The following is a 25,318-nucleotide window of genomic DNA, read 5'->3' as shown; positions in this document are numbered from 1 at the left end:
GGAGGGCAGATTTCAGTTCAACATTAGGAGAAATGACCAAATAGGAAGAACAATGCGACAACTGGGCCAATAACTGGGGAGGTGGGATCTTTAGGTAGAAGCTTGATGGCTATCTGTCAGGAATGCTTGAGATTTAGATTCTGTGCATTATAATAATATAAATAAATAATATAAATAAGGTTTCATTTTTAGCCTGTGTTGCTCAGGGTGGCTAACAACCTCGAAAAAAATATCATTTGCATAGAGGCTAAAAGCATTAGTTTGCCATGAGCTACGATTTGGATTAGATAGCCAATAAAGCCCTTCCCATTTTAGGACTATTTGAGGCCATTTTAAAAGGAAAGGAATAGCATCCAGGATGGTATTTATAACCTTCCTCCTGCCCCCTATGACTACGTGGGAACTAATTAAGCCATTGATTGGCCTCTTCTGTATGATTACCAGAGTACCATGGGGAAATGTCAATCATGCCCCTCTGGTAAGAGAACCAACACAAGCTGCTCCTCCAAAAGAAGGAATGAAGCGGACTTGGAAAACTGTGCAACTTCTAGGACTATGCCTCCCTTCTTTGCTTTTTAAAACCACATGCAATATAAAAGCAACCATAAGTTTAGGCACGCTTCAGGTATGCCCGGCAGAGTGTTACATTTGCTGCTGAATGCAAGAACCGAAGGTGTAGAGGTCACCATATTCCAGTTCCTCAAATCTGAACAGCTAATCTGCATGTCATGCAAACCGCCTGCTAATTAAGCACATTGGTTTTTACATTGCCTCCCTTCAACACTGGATCAGTTCCTGTTTTAACTCTGAGGGGAAACTGGGAAGCATCTTTGTACCAGACCATTTGCAGAAAGGATCCGTTTGTGCTTTTCTATTGGACAATAACTAAGATCGGTTCTTAAGATATAATAATAAGTATCCTTTCTTAATGCTCTTGTCAGCTGTCGGACCCCTCCTCGCTTAGAGGGGAGATTTGTCCGCAAATACCCTTTAGCAACGTTGATGGCACCCTGCTATTGTGTTACTTTGCAGTCACATCCCTGTGATGGAAATGTACAAATGTTATGTCAGTTTCCCCAAAAATTGAGTACCAATGTCGGAAATCACATAGGACCAGGAACTATACTCTTCTGCCAGATGCCATGCTTTCCAGGAGCTGCCCGGATTCCTCAGATGACCTCATCATGGACCTTCAGGGGTACTCAACCATTGTTTTTTCTCTCCCCACTCTAGAACCGATGCCAGTTTGGAGATCAATGACACACCTGAGGATGTTACTAATTTTATCATCACTTAAGTGCTTCGTACTTCCCACCACACCTACAGATTAACATAATGACTGCACCCAGTCCATTTCCCATCCCCTAATCCCAAATTCTTGATTCCATTTGCATTTTTGTCTTATTCAAGGATGTAACCACATCTTTATCTTTCTGCCAGGAAAACTCAAGGATCCGCTCAGGGGAATCATAGGTATTATCTCTTTCATCAGAAACCTCCAGGACTTCACCCAATGTTTTTCCTACACTGGACAAGAATATCACTTGCCTTCCAGGTTTCTTTGTTATATATATGCAATTCATCAAGCACATTGTTTTAGGGGATACTGCACCCAACCAAAATCTATCTGTTTAAGGCACACACCAGAGGCCCTCTGTGTGTATGTGTGTTCTCTGATCCAGTACACACATCCCTATATGCTTGAAGGCTCTTCATCTCTTCCAGAAGTGCTGGCCATTTCTCTGTGGACATCTTCCCCCCTCCCTTTATGCTCCCCTATCACACCATCTCATCTCTTTCTTTCCTCTTGTGTGAATGCTTAGTTTAATTTGTGTGCAAGTGTGTTAGTTTTATTTTAATTTGTTTTTCAATAAAATCATTTTATTTCAAATTACTCTCTGTCCGAGTTTCCATGGGAAGGACCCTGGTATACACAGGTGGGGAATCCCATTGTTACCCCTCTCACAATTTAAATTTCTCAACTGGATTCTAATTTGGGTAATACCCTGGCATTATGCTCCATCCAAGTCCCTTCTTTTACCAAACCTAGCTCCTCTGAGTCCCCCCCCATCCCCACCTGCCTCAGAATCCATACCCCAAACCTCCAGGTATTTCCCAACCCAGAGCTGGCAGCCCTATTCCCAATGGAACAAATAATACTTACTTCCTTGTGGCTCCCAGACCTTTTCTTCCTTCTTCCACGCAGTTGTTTTTATCACAAGCAGGCCCTGCTGCATGTTTACTCACAAGATGCTTACCAGGACCTAGCAGCTACAGTATAACTGCACATTTCTTTGTTGAATTCATGCACTTTGTAACATCTTGTTACACTCTTAGATTGCAGCTACTGTGTTTCTACAACTTCAAAATTGAGGATTTCCCCCCCTTACTTCCAATCAGGATTTTTTAAATTACTTTCTCCTTACCTAACTTACCCTTCTGTTCTTTCCTCCCTATGTTCACCCCCACCCTCTTGTTAGGTTTTTCTCCCCCAAATGTCTCCCCCCCCACCAAACTTACATACTGTTTTTTTTTTCTGTTGTAGCTATTTCCAGATGCCATTTTAGGATGTTCTAGCACTCCAAACTGACCCCCTATTTCAATGTCAGTACATGCAAGGACAGGAAGTGTTCTTTTTTTTTTTTACAATCTCATCTCCTTCCAACAGGACTTGGACAAGCAAGTTTTTGGTTGATGAGACCAAATAATATTAGCAGCATGATAAATGCCAGTAGTTATGTGAGCCAGGCCTTAGCATTGTTTCAGAAGATGATTCATGCTTGTGAATACTTTGAAAAAAACATACTGTGCCAAACTCAGGGGGCCTTAGTAAATCACATGTATTATTTTGTGTCAGAGTTGCTATGAATAACTGTAGGTAATCTCTCACACAGACACACATTTATGTGAACCTCTGAGGCTTCCGCAAGTTACATGGGGTCTCATCCCATCCCATAATAGCCCTTTTTGATTTTTAGAACTCTAAAGACCCTGTTCACATATTCCATATTTAGATGTACACACAAACTATTTCAAGTGTAACCCCAAAACATATGTGATTGAGAGACACACACTTTAAAATATTAGTCATACAGAAACACTCAGACTGTATTCAAACATCATGTCAAGCTAACACTGGACTCTCCCACATTCTCATTTTCCTCACTCATGTTCCCTATTGCTGGGAGGGGGGGAGGTTGTTCACTCTAGTGATCGAGTAAATATTACATTGTTGTAGTCTAAAATCTGCATAAAAACTTGTCGTTTAATTCTGCAGGTAGATAAGCTGTACATGCAGGGATGTAATATTGAATTGACCACTAGAGGGAGTAAAACACATACAGAAGGGGGGGACTTAAAGCAACTGGAACACACAAGGAAGGAAAATGAGAATGCAAGACCTTCTTAAGCCTGAATGTGCACAAACTAAGTTCATTGCAGGGTTCACCAGTGTCTCATCGTCTCTTTCCTGTTCATAAAGAATGCAGGGAAAGAATCATGATTATATACAAATGTAGGTATGTGGTTTAATGATGGTTGCTTAGGCCTTAATGCACATTTAGAATCCCAGATCTAGAATCCCAGATACCTATACTTAAGCCAGATGCCTACATTCATATGACATAGCTATGCAGAATAAGTTTTAAACCAGGATTCCTTCATTGTATGCCATGCAAGAAAAGAGATATATGTAATCATTCCAACAAGTTCTGATCATGCAATTTTCTTATGGCATGTCTCACTCAATATGTCTCTTGGGATGGGTTCTGGAACTTATCTAGAAATGGGGTTCTGCCCAACTGGGTCCCACCCAACATTGGGCAGTGCACATCTGGCACAGTAGATCTGAGCCTAACTGAGTTTTTTAGATCTAGTGGAGTCACTGGATGATTGTAACAGCTCAGTGGGATAGAGCAGGGGTAGTCAACCTGTGGTCCTCCAGATGTCCATGGACTACAATTCCCATGAGCCCCTGCCAGCAAATGCTGGCAGGGGATCATGGGAATTGTAGTCCATGGACATCTGGAGGACCACAGGTTGACTACCCCTGGGATAGAGGGCAACTCCTGATTTTTTACCACCACCTGGGGACTTACATTGTTCAATATTGTTGTATGCAATTGTAGATTTTAATGTTTTATGAATGTTATGGGGTATACTCTTTTTATCGTTGTAAGCCACCTCAAGATGACTTAATCAAGAGAGGCGGTTGATGTTGATGTTAATGTGGTTTCTACCTCACTCTCATTGTTATGCCTCCAGAGGCTTAAGAGTTGGCTCAATGGCCAAGAGAGACTGTAAGTTAAAAATGGCAGCCTCTAATTTGGAGCCGGGTTTGATTCCCTTTCCCTCCACATGCAGCCAGCTGTGTAGCCTTGAGCTAGTCGCAGTCGCAGTCCTGTTAGAGCAAATTTTCACAGAGCAGTTCTCTCAGTGCTCTCTCAGCCCTACCTACCTCACATTAGAGGGGAGAGGAAGGTAAGATAAGCTACTTTGAGACTCCCCGGGGAAGCAAAAAGCAGGATATAAAAAAAACAACTCTTTTTTTCTATTCTCCTTTCTATTAGTTTAATTTTTAACCCCACACTTCCATCAAAGGAGCTCAGTGCAGTAATCATTCCCTGCTTCATTTGCCCTCACAACAACAGTGTGAAGTAGGGTACAGAGAGAGAGAATACCTGGAGCAGAGAATACCCTCAGTGAGCTTCAGACCTAAGTAGATAGGGTCCCTCTCAACCCTCATACCACTCCTCCATGCTGGTTCTCGTTCAGGAGTGAAGGCACTGCCAGTGAGCTCCCCCTCACTGGCAGTCTTCAAGCAAAGGTTGGATACACACTTTCCTTGGATGCTTTAGGATGCTTAGGGCTGATCCTGCGTTGAGCAGGGGGTTGGACCAGATGGCCTGCGTGGCCCCTTCCAACTCTATGATTCTATGAATCTAGCCATCATGGGGCAATCCTGTTGTTTCCAGCCTCATCTTGACTGTAACATCGTCCCCCATAATGGGCAAAGGATAAAACTCACTGAGCGGGACTTCGCAGCTCAGCAACACAGCATCCAAGGAGGGTGAAGTTGCCTTCTTCCAAAAAGCCTTGGAGGACAGATAAAGTCATCTCATGGGCTGCCAGTTGGCCACCTCTGTTCTAGTTAACTGCCAAAGTACAAGTCGGAGCAGTTCTTTCTGTCCAGCCTTGCTTTTGGGTAGATGGCATTTGCATTTCGTACATTTTAAACAATGCCACGTAACTTCTTAAAAGCACACTTGCAGCAGGGTGGGGAAACTATTCATTAAAATATGCCAAGTTCCCACTGCCCTCCAATTTGCGAGACAAGTTGTGCACCCTGGCTTGGGGGCATATTTTCTGGGTTTCATACTTCACATCCAATGCCCTTGTCCTTCTTTACACAGAGAGTGATTCAGATCTGGAATTCGCTGCCAGAGGATGTAGGGACGGCGAAAAGGAATACACAGCTTTAAAGGGGGATTGAACAGCTTCACAGAGGATAGGTCTATGGTTGGGTGCTTTGGTGTCGGAAGCCCCCATTTGTGGCTGAAGCAGCCAGCGCCACGGCATGGGGAGGCGTGAGCACCAGCCAGGGCACTGGTGCCTACACCTCTCATCCCCCCCTGCACCACAGCACTGGCTGCTTCAGGTGCGAACAGCCGCTGTGGACGCCAAAGCACCCAACCCTAGATAGATCTATCAGGGGCCTACTAACCATGGTGACTGAGGGGAACCTCCACATTCACAGCACTAAACCTCTTAATCCCAGAGCCAAGGGGGCAACATCAGAGAAAGGCTTCAGCCACTATGCCCTGTTGCTGGCCATTCAGAGGAACTGGTTGGCCACTGTGTGAGACAGGATGCTGGACTAGATGGACCATTGGTCTGATCCAGCAAGGCGCTTCCTGTGTCCTTAAACCTTCTGTTCTTAATACTAAACCCAAGAGATAATATACAAAGTACTGAGAACAGAGTACTTTAAGAAATGACATGTGCAGCAAGCTGCGCAAGCGTGCATATCCAGGTCCAACTAATCTTGGGCTCTCTCAGCCTCACCCACCTCACAGGGTGTCTGTGGGGAGAGGAAAGGCAACTGTAAGCCGCTTTGAGCCTCCTTTGGGGAGAGAAAAGCGGCATATAAGAAACTCTTCCTCTTCTTCTTCTTCAGTAATATCAGGGCTCTCTCAGCCTCACCTCCCTCACAGGGTGTCTGTTGTGGGGAGAGGAAAGGGAAGGCGACTGTAAGCCGCTTTGAGTCTCCTTCGGGTAGAGAAAAGCGGCATATAAGAACCAACTCTTCTTCTTCTCTTCTTCTATCTGAATACATTCCTCAAAGGGTGGTATGCTTTGCCAACACCATCGTATCAGCGTCGTGGCAAGCCCAAGGTCACCCAGGTGGCTGCATGTGGGGGAGTGCAGAATCGAACCCAGCATGCTAGATTAGAAGTCCACAGTCCTAACCACTACACCAAACTGGCTCTCAAATCAAATCAATCAATCAATCAAAATAAATAAATTAATAATAACAACAACAACAACAACAACAACAACAACAATAATAATAATAATAATAATAATATGATGCATGTATGAAAATATACAGGTGGAACTATGGAACTATGCAAGTTCCAAAGAGGTAAAAGTGTCCTTCGCAGCATTTTCAAGTTGTATCTCCATGGATCATTCCCAGGTTGAACAGGATGGGGCAGTCACAAGTGATGTACTCAACTCTTGGTGGTCTGTTTCTTTTGTTGATCCACAAGTGCTCCCTCCCGCAGTGAACTACAGATCCTCGGCCTCCACATAGGACTGGCCTACTGGCAAATACCGAAACCTCCCATGACAAACTGCAAAGAAGCTTGCCCTCTTGCCCTTTCACGGTGACCTTTCATTCGATTGGTGCTTTCGCCAAGCAATACCTGATTAGACCGATGCTCAGCTTTAGACCCACAAGCCAAGATAAAATTCAGATTTATGGCTTTTCATTTAAGCCGCTCTACAGCACTCTAATTATGACCTGGTGTGTCAGGACATCACAACAAACTCTTTTTGTCCCACAAAACATCTCATTGGTAAAGTACAGGACAGGACAAAATACAGGACAGTGCATAATGCCGGCCACATCTATATGAGGTCCAATGACATCCTCAAGAAAAGGTTTCGTGTTTTAAAATTTCACTTTAGAGCTTTCCCTGTGCATTCCTGAGTCTCTTCCACTGAACAATTTTAAAGAACAGCCATGGATATATTTATTAACTATTGGCTAAGCAAGGCATGTGGACCTATAAACATTACCCTAACTAACCTTCAAGGGTGTGAATTAGGTGATCCTAATTTATTAATTAATTATTAATAAATATTATTAATAAAACATATGTGCAGCATGTTTAGAGTCTCCCTATCAGCACAGCTCACTTCTGAGCAATAGTGCAGACCAAACTGCTGGGTCCCATGTGGAGGAGTGGGGACTCAAACCAGCTCCCCAGATTAGGGACCTCCACTCTTAATCACTAAGCCAGACTTTCTCAACCAGGGTTTTTTGAAGCCTGGGGTTTCTTGATGGCCCTGGAAAGGTTTCCTGCACGGGTGGGAGTCTTTTATATACTTTTAAAATTTGTTAAACATTTATCTGGTGCTTTGACTATATATGTCATGTCAACACTCCCCACTCCTCCCAAAATGGCCAGTGATGGGCCTGGATAGGATGGGAAGGGGAGGGGCTCCAGGTGGATATGTATACATTAAGACTTTCCAACTATGTTCTGCATGATCATGCCTCTTCTGGGGTTTCTTGAATCCTGAAGAATATTTCAGGGGGTTCTCAATGGTAATAAAGTTGAGAAAGACTGCACTACACCAAACTGGCTCTCGCAGGGACTGGCCAACGTGGCCTATGACTGGTGACCCCTCCCTCCCATATTCAATAGGAGGATTGGAAAGATAAGTTTAATCATCAAGCTTCCCTGCCTCCCAAGCCCACCTGGCCTGCCTTCAAGAAGGAGAAGGACTGAGAAGATGAGAGCCAAACCATTGGTCAACTGGTTGGCCAAAGTACGGAAGCCCCTTTTCCACCTTCTAGGAGGAAGCAGAACATAAAGCAGCAATAGCTTACAGTGGTAGGGGTCAAGGAGAAGATACTTGGTCTTCATTGTCTCCACCACCAAAGCCTTCTTGTTGGGAAGGAAAGAGCAAACAAAAAGCCAGAACCACCCAACAATTGTTCAGTATGAATGAGGAAGACTCATCAACTCCTTGGAGGGATATCAGAAAAAAATGTGATGCAGACCAGAAGGCCAGATCTAAAGCATGGATGCATGAGCTGCATCACAGGAGATTCATGGAGGATTCAAACAACTGGAAGACTATATGCGAAGGCTAACAGTTCCAGGGTGGAGTGTAGGAGTGCTATTTTGAAACATGGCCTAGAGCAGGATAAATTATGACCAGTGTTGCTAGAGCGATTATAAGAGCAGTACTATGTCTAGCAATTGCTACACTAACATGCTAATAATTTTGAGTCCGGTGGCACTTTTAAGAACCACAAAGCTTTATTCTGGATATCAGCTTTCATGTGAGCACACAGTTCTTTAGATGTTGGAAATTATTTATGCATCTTGGCTCTAATTGGCCCTTCCTGGAAACACCCTTCTCACTAGGGTTGGGTGCTTCGGCGTGACTTGGCCAGTTCGGTGCCCAACCCTACACCTCTATCTATATTTAATGGTTTGTGATTCCTTTCAATGTATCTGAAGAAGCGTGCGTTCACATAAAAACTTAGACCCAGAATAAAACTTCATTGCTCTTAAAACCGCCTCGGGCTTCCACGATCGCCGAACTGGCTGAGGTGTGCTGCACCCTCTATCTATATGTAATGGTTGGTGATTTCTTTCAATGTATCTGAAGAAGCGTGCATCCACACGAAAGCGTAGATCCAGAATAAAACTTCATTTCTCTTAAAGGGGCCACTGAATTCGAACTTTGTTCTGCTGCTCATAAACATTATCATTTTCAAAAGTCCTAAGAATACGGAAATGTACCTATTTGCCAACGGGGCTTGATAAAGAAGCATTCCGACTCCTTTCCAAATTTACAATAATTTCTGCACATCATACATTATTTCAAAAAATCATATAAGAATAAGAATAAGAATAAGAATAAGAATAAGAATAAGAATAAGAATAAGAATAAGAATAAGAATAAGAATAAGAATAAGAATAAGAATAAGAATAAGAATAAGAATAAGAATAAGAATAAGAATAAGAATATATTTTTCTTTCTATCCTGCCCTTCCCTGGTTGGCTCATGGCAGGTTACAACTGACAACCATATAAAATCAATAAAATATTCTGGCTTTGTAAGACTCCACACACTGGTCCAAAAGGAAATATCCTTCACCATGATGATTAAAGTTTACAAATGGATGCCACCTGTTTTCATGGAGGGATACATGATTTTTCTTCCATTATGCAACACACTCAAAGCATCACCAAAACTCAAATATTCACAGAACTATCAAAGGCAAGTTCAGATAGCAATCTCCCCTCCCTCTTTCCCCCCTTCCATTTATCTCAAAGAAGACATCTGAATTTGCAAAGGCTCAAAGAAAAATGAGAAACCCATAGAGACTTCTTTCTGTACAAGTGTGTTTCCTTTCAATAAGGCATTATGGAGTCCAATGTTATCAGTCCTTAAGTACGCCATAATTTATTTTCCAAAATATTTGCATTTATCTGAAAAGAAGCAACAGCTAACAAATCTTACTCGATGTCTGATTTTAAAACATATATATACATGCACATAAAATATATAATTTTCCTACCTCCCATCCATGACTAGGATCTCTGAGACTTGAACGATGTTCACCTACATACGGCCCAAATCTTTCACCTACTTCAATCTTCCTTTTGGTCCATATCCCTAATCCAGCTTCAGGAACATTAGATTCTCGAAGCTCAAACTCGGAGGGAATTGGGATGTCATCAGGAATATAGATGGGAGCTTTGTAAGGAGACCCCTCCTTTGGTGTGAAGGCTTCACTCGAAGATGCTGGAGAAGATTGTTCGTGGAGACTGAGTGACAGAGTGCTTGGCTCACCACCGTTTTCGGTTGATTCCTCCAAAGGAATTTCAGGGAAGCTTTCGTAAACACACTCATTGTCTGAAAAGGATTCCAAACATGAGGAGCAAAATGAGTGAACGTGCTAAAGAACTATCTGCACAAAATAAATGTACTGCAAAAATAAATTTGACAAAGTGAGCTTTGAAACACAGAAGCACATATCCTTGAACATATTGTTGGTCGCTAATGTGCTACTAGAAACACATTTTGTTCTTCTACTACATTCTGACAGAATGACCCACCTGAAATTTCCCACCTTTTGACCATGGAAGAGCCTCTGAAATAATTGTTCAGGCTTCGAGAAGCCCCAGAAGTGATGTCAGCTGGCCATGCCTCCCTGCCACAGCTCCAAAGTTACATGTCACCAGAAGTGACATCACTACCCATGTTAACAGGCAGGCTCAAGGAGGACTGCGGGACAGAGGGACGGGATGCAGGTCGGAGTAAGTGTGCAGGCTCCACCACCTCCCTGGCAACGAAACCATGAGAGAACCCACTCATGCTTGGAAGGAGGAGCAATGGGAGCAGCTATTTTGTAGCTGGAGGCTGAACTCATTAAGGCAGGAGGGGGAATGTTGCAGAATCCCTGCAGAGTTCCCGCAGACCCTTGGCTAGAAATCCCTGTTATATATTAGTATAGGCAAGCTTGGTGGTTTCAAATCTGTAATTAATGTGATTAATGTTCTTCAGATGATTATCATTAGGAACTGGGAGAGTATAGATATATATTTTACTGCTTTGGAAAGATGAGGAAGGAGAATCCAACCACAAATAGATATAATCATCCACATTTCAAAAATCAAGTTATTAATTCACCTGATTGATTTTGATTTGACCTGCTCAGCTAAGGCTAAAATACTTTTATTTAGACAGTGCGTCTTGCATGGTGGAAGGGATATTGTAATCATCAATATGATATAGTATAAACGAGGCAAGTGATGCCACAGGACTGCCTACTCCAGGTTGGGCAATTCCTGAAGACCTGGGGGGTGGGGCCCGGGAAAGGCAGGGTATGTGGAGGGGAAGGCCCTTGGGGGTAAAATGCAATAGAGTCCACCCTCTAAAGCAGCCATTTTCTCCAGGGAAACTGGTCTCTGTAGTCCTACTACAACTGTAATGCCGGGTGATCGCCAGGTCCCACGAAGATAGCCACCCTACCACAGGGAAACTGAGGAGATTCAGTTAAGCCTCCATGGAAGTGAATCAAATTCTGTTAAAATAGACAAGTGGACAACCATGTCCATGGCATATCACCTACGATGCTTTGGGAGTGCTGAGGACTTGGACAGTTTTCAGTGCCCTTAAGTTTTTGTGCTTTACCTTTAAAGAGGAATCCTAAACAACTCAAATCAAAAGCACATGCAGGTTTATTCAAAGGGGCTTCCTCCAAGAAATATACTGGTAAGCAACATAAATAGAGTTTTTCTAGTTAAACTCATTCCCACATTAATCATTACATTACTATAATTATAACATTAAAACCATGTTTAATTCCCACCCACCCCTTCCACATCATCAAATATGTCAATTCAGGTATCCTCTTCCATTGGGACATAAAATTAACATGAAGTACTTTTGAAACGTTGTGCGCTAAAATTAAGTCACATCAAAAATGTTAAATCAGATCACAGTCTAGTAAAAGCATGGGGAGATGTTCAGAAAACGTTTCCATTCATGTCTAGAAAATGTTTGAGTTCACATTTCTGCAGAAATCCCACACAGGTATGGAGCAGCTGACATGTGAAACATCCATGGCCCTGTGGGGTCAGCCCCACAGTCTACCACATCTTCTGTTCTTTCTCCAACAGCAGCCAACCAGATGCTTCTGGGAAACACACAGGATGGGTAGGAAACCAACAGGAATTCATTGTTCACCCAGCATCTGTTAATCAGGAGTGTGATGCCTCTGAACATGAAGATTCCATTTAGATGTCATGGTCAGGAGGTGTTGATAGACCTAATGCTATTTTTTAAAAAACAAAAAACCAAGCCACAGCATATCCTCACAACTTGTGCCCCAGAATTCCATGCTGATTACGGGTTGGAGCTATGGCTGCTAGCTCTCCTTCTATACTTTGAGACCTCCCACCTAACAGACTAAGTTTTTTTGCCACGTGTGACATCATACTGATGCTGCAATGTCACTTGTAGCAGAAGCCAAGTGACATCATGGCAAGCTAAAACAATAGAAAACTCTAGACTGTCATGTCAACACAATAACATTGCTTCTGTAGTTGTGAGTTCCTGCAATGTGCAGTGGTTGGGCTAGATGTCCCTGCAGGTCCTTTCCAGTTCTATGATTCTATGAGTTCATGATCGAACTGATGTTGAGGCATTGGTGTAACATCTGTCTGCAAATTCACACCTCCATGGAAATCAGGGATTCCACTTTACACGCAGGGTTGCCTTCCATTTGTCCAAAAGCCCTCAGAAGCTAATTGTATGTCTGTGTCTTTTAGTTGGATCTCCCAGCATCTAACATCACAGATTACTACATAATCAGACATTTGAGCCTCAATCTCCCCTGTCTTAGTAGGTCTGCTTCCCAACCTCCGAATGGAGATCTCCCAAACTACAGCTGGTCTCCAGCCTATAGAAATCAGTTCCCCTCAAGAAATGCCTATGAGTAAATTCTATGGCAGCCTTGCTCAACTTTTTTACCACTGAAAAAACCCAGAAACATTCTTCAGGTTTTGAGAAACCCTAGAAATGGTGCAATCATGCGGAAGATGGTTGAGAAGCATAGCTGTGTATACACCCACCCAAGGCCCCTCCCCTTCCCACCCCCTCCGAGCCCATCATTGGCCATTTGGGGAGGAGGGGTGAGTCGACATGACTAAATGTAATCATATCAGCCGATAAATGATTATAAAGCCCTCCTCTTTCACCAAACCGCGCCAATATTAGGACCAGCTCCTGAATCTCCAGGAATTCCCCAGACCAGAGTTGGCAACTGCATACCTAAGTCCAAAGAGTCCACTGGCCTGCATTCCTTCATTCATTGTCCTTAGTTCACTGAAATGTCTCATGGCTCCCATTTCATTCAAATAGCATTCAGACACAAGAGAGTATCAGGAAAATATTGGGAAGAATGTTTTCCAGGCAACTGTAATAATTCATGGCATTTAATTGACTATAACTGTGTTTCTAAACATGTTGCAAATCACCCAGGCTGCACAAATCAGAAGAAAAAGCTCCTTCATAAAGGTAAAGGTATCCCCTGTGCAAGCACCGAGTCATGTCTGACCCTTGGGGTGATGCCCTCTAGGGTTTCTTGGCAGACTCAATACGGGGTGGTTTGCCAGTGCTTTCCCCAGTCATTAACATTTTACCCCCCAGCAAGCTGGGTACTCATTTTACCAACCTCGGAAGGATGGAAGGCTGAGTCAACCTTGAGCCGGCTGCTGGGATCGAACTCCCAGCCTCATGGTCAGAGCTTCAGACAGCATGTTGGCTGCCATACCTCTCTGCGCCACAAGAGGTTCTTACATTCTATTAATAAAAGCATTTCTTTTGTTTGCAGAAAGCATCCTGCTACTTTGGTCAAGGAGAAGCAATGCCTCTTGAGTGCTAAAAGTATTCTGCTTCCTAACCATGGTGAAAACAGATGTTAGGAGGCAAGCATCTTTAATTCCCTCCACCCACATAATTTATCTCCTCTTGAAGAAAAAAAAATCCCCACAAAACCCAAATGCAGGAAGGAAAGACACATATGCATAGACACAATTGTTATAGCTTTGAATTCCTAGCAGAACTCTTTAAGGCCATAAAATTGAGCCTGTTAGGATCTGGGTAATATATTTGCAATTTCTGACTGGGGGAACAGTTGATTAGGAAACCTGGAAGTTTAGACATTTCCCTTCATTAAAAAAAGCCACCCCTCATTGCTATTTGTAATAAAAACATGAGCAAGCTTCAAAGGAAACCCTGAAGGAAAGGTTAATTGCTACTAAAAGACCAGGGTGGACACCGGTGTGTGCACATTCGGCACAAATGTGTTATGTTTGCAGGAAAGAATGCGTGCAGCCAGCCGCTGGGATGTTCCTGATGGAGATGATAGAGCACTTCTGCGCCAAAGCCGATGCCAGAGATTTCACCTCTCCGGAGCCTAGGGTCAGTTTAAACAGTAACCTGGGCTTCTGTGTGGAACAGGAGAAGGGGGCAGACTTCCTTCCACTTGGACAAATGCTTAACCGTTTAACATGCTTTTCCATTCCAAAGGCAATAAAAAGACCACAGTATAGCGTGTGAGAGAGAGTCGGGGAATTTAAAGCAGCCATTACCCCTTCACCTTCCTCTGCAGTAGCTAATAAGCCAAATAAGGAGATAGGCAAGCCACAAGAAGATAAACAGACTGTGACGGAGGGCAAGAGGTGTCTGCTTTCAGCAGCTCCAGAAGAAGAGATACCATTTCCCAGGTGGGACCGGGAGATCCCCTGGAATTATAGCTCATCTCCAGGCAAGAGGGCTCAGTTTCCCTTGAAAAAATGTCTGCTTTAGAGCAGGAGTAGTCAACCTGTGGTCCTCCAGATGTCCATGGTCTACAATTCCCATGAGCCCCTGCCAGCATTTGCTGGCAGGGGCTCATGGGAATTGTAGTCCATGGACATCTGGAGGACCACAGGTTGACTACCCCTGCTCTAGAGGATGAGTTCCATAGCTTTATACTCCACTGACGTCCCTCCCAGTTCCAAATCCTGCCCACTCCCATCTCCACCCATCAAGCCAGTGTCTACTCGAGCCTTTTTCAACCTTTTGACTGAGTAGAAGCCCCTAAAATAATGTTCTGACTCCGAGGAGCCCCGGAAGTGATGTCACCTGGCCACGCACACCCCACACATGACATCACTGCCAGCACCCTTAATCCTCCTTTGGCTCCCTCCCCCCCATTTTACTACTAGTATGGCTAGAAAGAAGAGTAGGAGCTTCAGAACACCCTGGCTGTGCAAGGAAACACAGTCCATCTGCCCCATTCCCCCTACCCTCCATGGCTCACAAAGCACCTATCAAACCATCGGGTATAAAAACAACCAAAGCAATCTTAAGGAATAAGACCAAGAATAAAACAGGACCCTTGCACTGTCCCTGAACTAGCAATCATTAACTGGTCCAGCTTGTCCGCACAGGATAAACCAGTTGCAATGATCGCTATAGTACACTGAGAGGACAATCATCCAGTTATGTGTGGACAGAGCCCTCCTATCAGCGCAAAACCATTTATTCAATGTAGCTTAAACACATTTGAATAAACCCAGTGGCGTTCTTTTGCAGGCCCACATAATCACACACAAAGCAAAACGATAAAGTAAAACAAACAGAATTCAAAAAGAGCCCTGAGAAAACAAGAATTGTTTTTGCCTGGCACTTACAGCTCCAAAGCACGGTTCTGGTTCCATTAACGTTACCTCATTCCTATCTAGGCTTGGCAGATTCCAGATAGCACCTGAAGATCTCTCACTATTACACTTGGCCCCCAGCCAATCAAAATCAGTTTATATATATATATAGGTAAAACCTGGGAAGGGCAAGGAGATTTGGGGGTGGAGGGTGGATATCATTCTCCTTGTGTCATCATCAAGTAGCTATGATCAAGTGGCCTCTGATTTATGGCGATTCCAGCCAGGGCCTTTCAAGGTGAGAAGCAGAGGTGATTTTCCATGGACTTCTTCTGCACTGTCTTTCTTGAATTTCAACCATTTTTAATCAATGTAGAAGAAGAAGAGCCGCTTTTCTCTACCCAAAGTTATTTGGTTTTCCATAAGAATAAAATAGAAACAGAATCATAGAGTTGGAAGGGGCCACACGGGCCATCTAGTCCAACCCCTTGCTCATAATAATAAACCCCTGAGGTTTATTACATGTCACCCTCACCGTACAAAATAATGTCTCTGAGTCTTCTTTTCCCACTCTCACACCAACCACCAACCTCTCTCTCTCTGCCCTTTTTATCTCCCTTTCAAACGCCGCTTCCTCCCTCTTAAACAGGTGTGCCTGCCCCCAGTTCCTGGTCCAAACAAACCAGGGAGTTGACAATTTCTGTTCCTTCCGTGTCTTCAGGTAAGTATGCCTTCTCTTCACAGGTCTCCCTTTTTTCTCAGCCCCTTGTCTGGATCATTGCTCGCTTGCCCTTCCCTGGTGGATTAGGGGCAGGGTGATGTATTAATTTCCCCTCTCCCCTATTCTCCTCCCATGGGCTTGCTGAGTCCTCTCTTCTGGTTGCCTCATGCTTCTGTCCTTCCTGCCTACTTTGACTGCCAGCAACTCTAGGTAAGTCATCTTCCCAATTCTTCTGTAACTTATCCCCCTTATTCTACTTCTGCTTGATTGCTTTTCTGCCTCTTCTCCCTCACTTTCTCCTCCTGGGTTCTCTCTTTTTCCTCCTGCCATCCTGGAATGATCTGGGAACAGGTCACTGGTTGGCTGTCCCACTGGGCTCTGTGCACACTCCCACCCTTTTCTGCCACCACCACCCCTCCCCCACCCTGGCTCCAAAACATCATAAGGATGGTATTTTGCTGGCAATGATAGTGGAAAAGACCATCAAGCTGTAACAGACTTATATCTACACCGTAGGGCTTTTAAGACAAGAAGCCATTGAAGGTGGTTTGTTATTGCCTTCTAGATCTCCTGGTCTGAGCAGAAGTCCCCTGCTTTCTGAATGCACTTTGCCCATGACCCCCCCCCAAATAAAAAGCTCACTCCAACCCAGGAAAAGTCACTTTTTATTGTGACATGGTTGCTGACATCACCAGGAAGTGACATTGGCATGCCAGGGGCATAGGAAGGGTGATGCCCTGAGTTTTGGGCAAAGCTCTATGGTTTGAAGCACATTATACCATAGAGTTTTGCCCACAATATCTCTGACATATTGACATCTCTTTGGAGTGATGTCAGTATATTGGACAGCTCTCAGAAACTGCCCCCCATCCCCCACCAGCAGCCCCAATGCACCTGGAACTCTATTACCTGCCTCCGTGTAGCAACTCTGAATTCCCTTGGCTGTTTCCCATCCAAATACTGACCAGGGGCAGCCCTGCTTAGCTTTTGAAATATGATGAGATTAGACTATCCAAGCACTATTTTGCAGACATTAGATATTCACGTCATGAGTCTAACACAGATATGAATGAAGCAAAATAACATCCATTTTCAAGAGCTGCTACTTGTGCTGAGAAGTTGGTTAGATATGCCAGAATCCCTGTGGAATTGCCGAAAACTATTCACCTCATTAATATTACTCAATGTGAGTTATGACCTCCTTCTAGACAGTGTTTGATTTTATTGAGCTATACAAATCTAGATTCTGATAATACTCACTCTAGTGTACGAGTTGAAAATGTCAATGGAGTCGCGTTAAGGTTGACGTATATATGTAAGTAAGATTAGAATCAGATTTTTGTCATTAGCTGAAATCTATAAAGTTTCCCTTGTCTGTAAAAAGCCTATCAATTGTATCAGTGCACCTTGGTGGAAACTTTACAGCAACAACTAAAACAGCCATGATTAGCAAAAACCCACAGCAGCCAATTAAAATCAATTCAAAGAAGAAGAAAAAATGGCAAGGCACAAACAGGAGAGAGTAAACCAAATAGCAAACAAGTAAAATAAATGAATGTTTTATTTATAAACAGCCCCATGCCTGTTTGCTTGGGGCCATTAACATTTTAAAACAACAACACTTTAAAAACATGTAGTAATAAAACAATAAAATAAGATCATTCACATAACCACCTCCCATTGTTCATCTACCTATGGGGCTCAATCAGTGTTAGGAGGTGTTTTTATCAGCAGATGTTTCCAGTTGGTGCTTCCAGTGGGGAGGCCAGCATCTCATGATGTTAAAACAACTTGGATTCTTTTTTATTTAAATTGAATTGATACCCAAAGATGGACAAATGGTGGAATCATATATAGGAGAAAGGAGGACATATATGACCCAGACAAGGTGGCAAAGCTGGGGAGGAGGCAACCAATGAAAAAGCCCTATACCTCTACCTCTACATTTAATATCAGCAGGGAAGAAGGCTGCTGGGGGAAAGTCTCTGTCAGTCTGGGCGACCTGCCAGCCCTTGGCAGGATATTTTTCCCTCTGGGTTGTTAGCAAACCTACATACAACACAAGAGAAAGACATTTAGGGAGAAAGCCTAAGGGGGCCTTGCTTGGGTTGAAGTCCAATTCTGTTCATTGGTACTTGATCACAAGAAAAGATTATAGATGTTCTCTCAAATCCCTGCAAAGAAATATTATTCGAAATCCTACTACAAAATTCAGTTTAAAAATTCAACCTATAATGTAGGATTCGCTAACAATGCTCATCTAATTTCTTCTGGGAAGGATGCTTGAAGCAATCCGTGTCAAGTGCCTTGAATACTTAGGGAGGGTGGAATCGCTATTTCACTACAAGGCACTGCCATCACCAGCACTATTAGTATACAAACCACCCATGATGCCTCTTCCTGGTTACCAGCTCTTAGTCGGCCTGCAAAAGTGTTGACGAACGATCACCTCCCCTCTCCAAAAAAGAGCTGCACTCCCAAAGAGGCATGAACGGCAGACAAAGTAAACCCCAGCGCTTTGAACAGAAACTCCTCGTGCGTAGCTGAGTGCAGCTGCAGCTTAAGAAAAGAGCACGGCGATTATATGGGTTAGTGGAACACTTCAGGCTAACACAGCTCCCCAGCCGAATCTATATTCGTGAGTGGTCATTCTAGGCTAGCACTTACACCGTGCAATAATACGCTAACTGCGGGAGAACTCCACGTTGTTTCTGGAACATGTCAAGATCAGCTTGCACAATCCCGAGCAGCATTCCAGGCTCTGGATAGTGTCAGTTGTGTCTAATTGAGTAACATTGTCTAAGGCATTTGATGTGCACCAGACACTCTCACTTAATGAGGGGCCAATATTGAAAGACTCTGGGTCAGATTCTGCTTTTCAATTACATGGGTGCCATTCTCCTTGATGTCCATGGGAGCTGCACCTGCATCTCTCCTTACGCCGCATGCTGTATAAAAACTATGGAAATTCCTGCGGCAACAACCAAAGTGAATTTATTTGCTTGTGTTGAATCTCATTTTAGTTATAGTTCCAAGTAATTTGGTCCAGGTATTTATACTGCATATATGCTTCCTGCACTAGGAATTCAATGGCAATCATAAACAGTTGAAAAATTATTGGCCGTTAGCAGAGTTATATATTATACCATTATATCATCCATATATCATCCAAGGAGTTCGAGTAAAAGTTTTGCATTGGTTGATAAAGTTTCCTCAACAAATTACTTACATTTTTTGGACTTTCGGAATCCTTTCTGGGTAACATACAGTATCCTAGGTCATAAGATGGACCAACATAGGGGAATGTAAGGATTCTATGATTTTTGTGAGATACATCTCTCCACACTTCATCCTATGCTAAACTTAAAGGTTACACAGAAGGTTCCCCTGGAAATGAAGTGGATGCCCCATGCTTTAATCACATGCTGGTTAGATTACTGTAATGAGCTGTACATGGGGCTGCCCTTGAAAACTGACCAAAACCTTCAATTAGTACAAAGTGCAGTGGTCAGGACTGTGACTGAAGGTTGGATAAGAGGGATCATGTGATGCCTTGTGCTAAAAGATGCTGTGACTGTTCCGAACCCCAATTCAGATTGCTGGTTCTCACATTTAAGGGCCTAAAAAGTTTGAGGCCAGCGTACTTAAAGTTAAGATATTCCTTACAATTCCTGCTCCCTATACCCCTGCAGAAATTAGGCGGGTTGTGGTCAGGATTAAGTCTTTTTCACTGGGGGTATTTCATCCATGGATTGCTCCTCTTGAATTTGGCTTGGTACCAGGCCAAAGCATTCCCCACTCTTCAGGCATTTAGGTTTCATCTTTTACAAATGTTTTTTGCAGTCTACTTTTAGCCTGTTTTACATGGATCGCTTTAGCCTGCTAAATGTTGTTTTGTGCTGTTTTTATGCCCTGGCAAATTTTTTCATAGCTGCCCTTTTATTGTTTGCAAATGTGAATGACCACACAAAATTTTGATGATTTTATGGTGTTTTATTTTGTGAGCCACTTAGAGCAGGTCTCTGGACAGGCTCCATTAAGTTTTTTTTTCTAAATAAATGTATTAAACGGATCCATGGGATCTAACCCAATGTTTTTATATCATGAGTGACCTTGAATTTCCCTTTGGGGCAGGAAATTGACAAAGAAATGTTTCAAAGAAACAAAAACAAGTAAATGTTTGGTATGATTAAGTCCAAAGAATGCTTTGTCTGTAGTCCACTTGGGTGGATAACAAGTAGGAGGGTTAAACAAAGTCCCATGGCACCTTGAAGACCAATGAAGTCTTTTTCAAGGCACAAGTTTTTGTGTACTTCATCAAATTCCAGGTAGGCGAGTAGACTGGCTTTTGTGTCATAGACCAGTAAGGTTGCCAGCTCTGGACTGGGAAATACCTGAGGACACTGGGGGTGGAACTGGGAGTGGGTGGGGAGGGACCTCAATGGAGTAAAATGCTATGGAGTCCACCCTCCAAAGCAGCTATTTTCTCCAGGGGAACTGATCTCTTTAGTCTGGAGATGAGCTATAATTCCAGGGGTGGACATAATCCATTAATAGGCTACTGCCACACCTGACTGTCCCCCAAACTACTTGGAAGAAGATTCTATTGTATTTTTTGAAGAATTTTCTCTTGAACTACAGTGCTGACATGTATGAAAACTGAAAAAATTCTTTGTAATATATCCAGTTGATTTGTCCCTGAAGAAAATACGTCTGAAAACCCTTAATAACCGGTCTGCATTCTGGCACTCTTCATATTTGGAATAAAAGAGGACTTCATTTATTGACTTTATAGTGTAGCCGGTTTGTCAGCTTCCTTGATGGTTTGCTTCCCGCAAGTCTGACAAGTCGTCTTCTCTGTTCCCACCTGGGGACTGGCATCCTTATAAGACCAGACAAGAAGCCATCCCACCTCCATTCATGAATCTCACAGACTTTTACTGCCTGAGCTATCTTCAGCACCTGCTTGGGATGCAGAAGGTCCCAAGCTCAATTCCCCCCATCTCCGGTCAAATGGATGTGGTAATAGATGACGTGAAAGATCCTTTCCTGAGACCCTGTAAGGCCATTGCCCCTCTCAGTAGACGGTACTAGGTGTGACAGATCAATGGTCTGATTCCATATAGGTAAGTTTCAGGCATTCACATGGGCTCCAAAGGAAATGCAAAAGTACCCACACCAAAGAAGCCAAACAGACAAGCCTGAGTCCCGCATTAATATCACCACGATGGAATCAGCATAATTCCTACTTTTTGGACTTCACCTGATTATGGAATAGCCTGTAAGCAAATTAAATTTTATCTCTGGTCCTTGTTTTTTTTTTTAAGCGTACTTCTAATAAATCATTATTACAGTGTCATCCCCAGATGTCAATGCATCACACAGGGAATTCCTGTTTTAAAAGGGAGCTGTAATCACAGATGATTATTCCTCCAAGTTACAATAAAGACAGATAACAGAATGAATTATAAAACAAAGGTTAGCTATGGTAAGTGAGCGCTTTAGCAGTAATGACTTTTAATTGGATTCGGTTTATCACATTTTTCAGACTACCACAGACGCAGAAGAAAGGATTAGAATTATTTCCACATTTCGCTATTTGGCATAATGAGAAAACAGAGGGAGGTCCTCATCCCCGATGCGTACGGCGAGCCCCAGGAGATGTTTTGCGTGTCAGGATACAGCAGCGTACGGTTCTGAGACACAGATTTGTTGGCACCATTATAATATAGCCAAGTGTAATTTGGTTGGGCGGAAAATAGCTGGGTCACGAAGTTCTGCTAGGCGAGAGCAAAAGGGAGCTTAACTCCCTAAGTGCCACAAGAGGGTCACCGAGTTGCCTGCTGGAACTAAGCCAAATGGTCTGGTTTGTTGAAGCAGAGAAATGTTATGGTGCAAGGGAAGGGTCAATCTCATTTAGCGGCATCACAATAAGGAGGTGGAGTCACTATTTGGGTCGGCAGGCTGAAGTTTAGCTCAGTTTATATGTATTACTGAAAGGTTTGCACATATGGTTTACATATATGATAGGTTAGATTCAAATGAGTAGCCGTGTTGGTCTGAAGTAGCACAATAGAATCAGAGTCCAGTAGCATCTTTAAGACCAACAAGGATTTATTCAGGGTGTGAGCTTGCTTGCACTCAAAAGCTCACGCCCTGAATATGATAGGTATTTTATAGTGTATGTGTATGCATGTATAGATGAATGAATGGATAGACAGGCAGACAGATACGCACACCAATGTGTGCTAAATATGTAATGTCTTTTGTCCTTTGTCTCCTCTGGCTTGTAATGTGTTGGGTCTAAACCAGCCTTTCTTAACTTTTCTACCACTGAGAACCCCCTGAAAGATTCAACAGGCTTCGAGAAACCCCAGAAGTGGCACCATTGTGTAAAGTATGGCTGGGAAGCAGAACTGTGGACACACCCACCTGAGGGCCCTTCCCTTTCCCACCCCCACCAGGCCCATCATTGGCCATTTGGGAGGGTCACGGGTTGAAATGACCATATATGGTCATATCACTCAATAAACGTTTAACAAAATTAAAAATAGATTAAAATTAATTACCTCCCAGCCATTCAAGAAACCCTTCCAGGGTGGACAAGAAACCCCAGGATTTCAGAAAATCCTGGTTGAGAAAGCCTGGTCTATATAAAAGATGCTGTTTCTTTCCTGACTTTGACGGTTTGCCTCTCTCTTTTTCCTCGGATTTGTGCCTTCTTCTCTTTTTTCACTCCCACCCAAAACAATGCACTTCATCATGCTGTTTGGGTCAGAAGATCAGGTTAGGGTTGCCAACTCCAGTTTGGAGATTTCTGGAGATCCGAGGGTAGAGCTTAGTAAGGGTGAAGTTTGGAGAAGGAAGGGGGCTCATTGGGTTATAATGCCATAAAGCAGGGGTAGTCAACCTGTGGTCCTCCAGATGTTCATTAACTACAATTCCCACGAGCCCCTGCCAGTGTTTCCTGGCAGGGGGCTCATGGGAATTGTAGTTCATGAACATCTGGAGGACCACAGGTTGACTACCCTTGCCATAAAGTCCAGCCTCCAAAGCAGCTATTTTCTGCAGGGAAAGTGATCTCTGTTGTCTGGAAATCACCTGTCATTCCAGGAGGATGCCAACCCTAGATCACGGTTTTCAATTTCACCACTGGAACATCAGACTATTCAGAACTTAAAATGTATCAGAGTATGAGGATTTGGAGCATTGTTGTTTGAGAGCCAATGTAGCCAGCTGGGTCTAAACCAGCTGCATGCAGCCAGCTGGGTGACCTTGGGCTCACCACAGTACTGACAGCTGTTCTGACCGAGCAGCAATATCAGGGCTCTCTCAGCCTCACCTACCTCACAGGGTGTCTGTTGTGGGGAGTGGAGGGAAGGCAATTCTAAGCCACTTTAAGACTCCTTTGGGACGTGAAAAGTGGGGTATAAGACCCAAGTTGTCTTCTTCATCTCTTCTGTTTCAGAAGCCACTGCTGAATGCTCTGAGAGCCCATTTCAACCTAGGCAGAGTCTGCACTTACTTTTTTTATTCCATTGTCAATCCTGTTGAATTCAGATCACTTTGAACTCGATTCTTCCTCCCCCCCCCTTCCCCATTGAAACAGGAAAGTCTTCTGCACGTGGTTAGGGAGGCTCAAAAGGGGGGGGGGAGGCAAGCCTCCTTCTTTTCTTGAAGGGGGGGGGAGAGGAGCCAGGCAGGGAGCCTCTTTCTTTTCATGGAGGGGAGGGGGAGAGGATCGAAAAAGGCAGAGGAGGGAGGAAAAATCCAGGACCGACAGAGGTTGAGAGAAATTAGGGGCTTCTCCTTTAAGGCAAGCGTGTCACATGACCAGGTGTGGCCTATCAGAGGTTCTCTACCACGGCGCTTTCTTTTCCAAATTGATATTGAGGATTTTCAGCACTCTGAAATATGGCACAATAAAGGTAGAGTCACTCCGAATCAATCCTTCTTGCTGCAGAAGGAAAATTAAAATTGCCCCAAATCCAAACGGAAATCGCATTCTGTGTAGAGGGCAGGGACTGAATCGATCTGGGGTTGGAATAAAAGCTCCGTGCAGTTTACACCCTAACCTGACTTTCTAAGTGAACTTTCTAAGTGAATTTCTCATCCTGAGTTTACTGAACCCTTAGTGTCTTGGAATGGAAAGTGAACTTACTCCACTGAAAAGCGTTGCATTTGAATTGAAGCAAGGTAATACAAACAGGGTCTTTTTCACATATGCAATTCATTACTTGATGCTGCACTGCAGTAATCAAGTGATGAGGTGCCCATAGCAGCTGGAACTATTTGTTCTTCCTCTACAGGATAGCTGGAGATGAAAGAGGCCCTCACAGAATAAGTGCTTTTCCTTCACCACAGTCTAGCCACTGTCAGTCCTTCTCTCCCTCAAGCCATCTAGAGCTAAGGGGCAGGACCTCCTGGTCAAAGGTTGAGTTTGACAAATTTGACTCTGAACTGCACACCTTCCAGTTCTATCTACTGAAAAGATACTGAATCAGTTCTGTTTCCTTTATCAACTGCTTCTCACTACTAGGGTCTCTATTAAATCCACGGGTTCAGTAGGACACAGCAGACTCTCAGCCCCAACAACCAACAACTTCACTTGAACCAGAAAACACTGAACAACAACAACAATCAGAACTGTGGAATTTATGTACATATTCAAGGCTCCCATCAAGACGTGTGATTGGTAATTAACAGATCCTTAAGTCTGTTCACTGATTGGCTGTGAACCAGCAACCTGTGAATCATTAACATGAGACTTGGATCTCAGACTCAGCTCCCGAACTCCCAGTGTCTGAATGTCCACAGACACAACAGTCTCCATGACCATCTCCAGAGAACTGTGAGAAATCTAAACCTTGTAAGAAGCACTTAGGCATCTCATATCATTTTTCAGTGAAGGGAAATATCGGCTGAAATTCTTAAGAAAGAATTCACACAGTTATGCAGATAGGGTTTCCAGCTCTGAATTCGGAAATACCTGAAGACTTTGGGGATGGAGCCAGGAATGGGCGGGATTTGGGGCAAAGAGGGACCTCAATGGAATATTATTCTATTTAGTATACCCTCCAAAGCAGCCATTTTGTCTGGGGGAACTGATCTCTGCCACCTGGCGATGAGTTGTAAA

At 43.5% G+C, this 25,318-nt stretch overlaps 1 protein-coding gene across 14 annotated transcripts in view; it reads right to left on the bottom strand.

Moving 5' to 3' along the window:
• MECOM (MDS1 and EVI1 complex locus) overlaps positions 1-25,318 on the bottom strand; it is a 539,689-nt gene that overhangs the window by 279,317 nt on the left and 235,054 nt on the right. For all 14 annotated transcript variants that reach the window (XM_077348465.1, XM_077348464.1, XM_077348466.1 and 11 more), the window contains exon 2: positions 9,827-10,164. In XM_077348465.1, the coding sequence (XP_077204580.1) occupies positions 9,827-10,164 (338 nt within the window). The remainder of the gene's footprint in view (positions 1-9,826; positions 10,165-25,318) is intronic.

Source organism: Paroedura picta, chromosome 8 (assembly GCF_049243985.1).
Source record: "Paroedura picta isolate Pp20150507F chromosome 8, Ppicta_v3.0, whole genome shotgun sequence".
NCBI lineage: Eukaryota > Metazoa > Chordata > Lepidosauria > Squamata > Gekkonidae > Paroedura > Paroedura picta.
The sequence above is the reverse complement of the archived record's forward strand: the minus strand, read 5'-3'. Positions and strand labels throughout refer to the sequence as shown.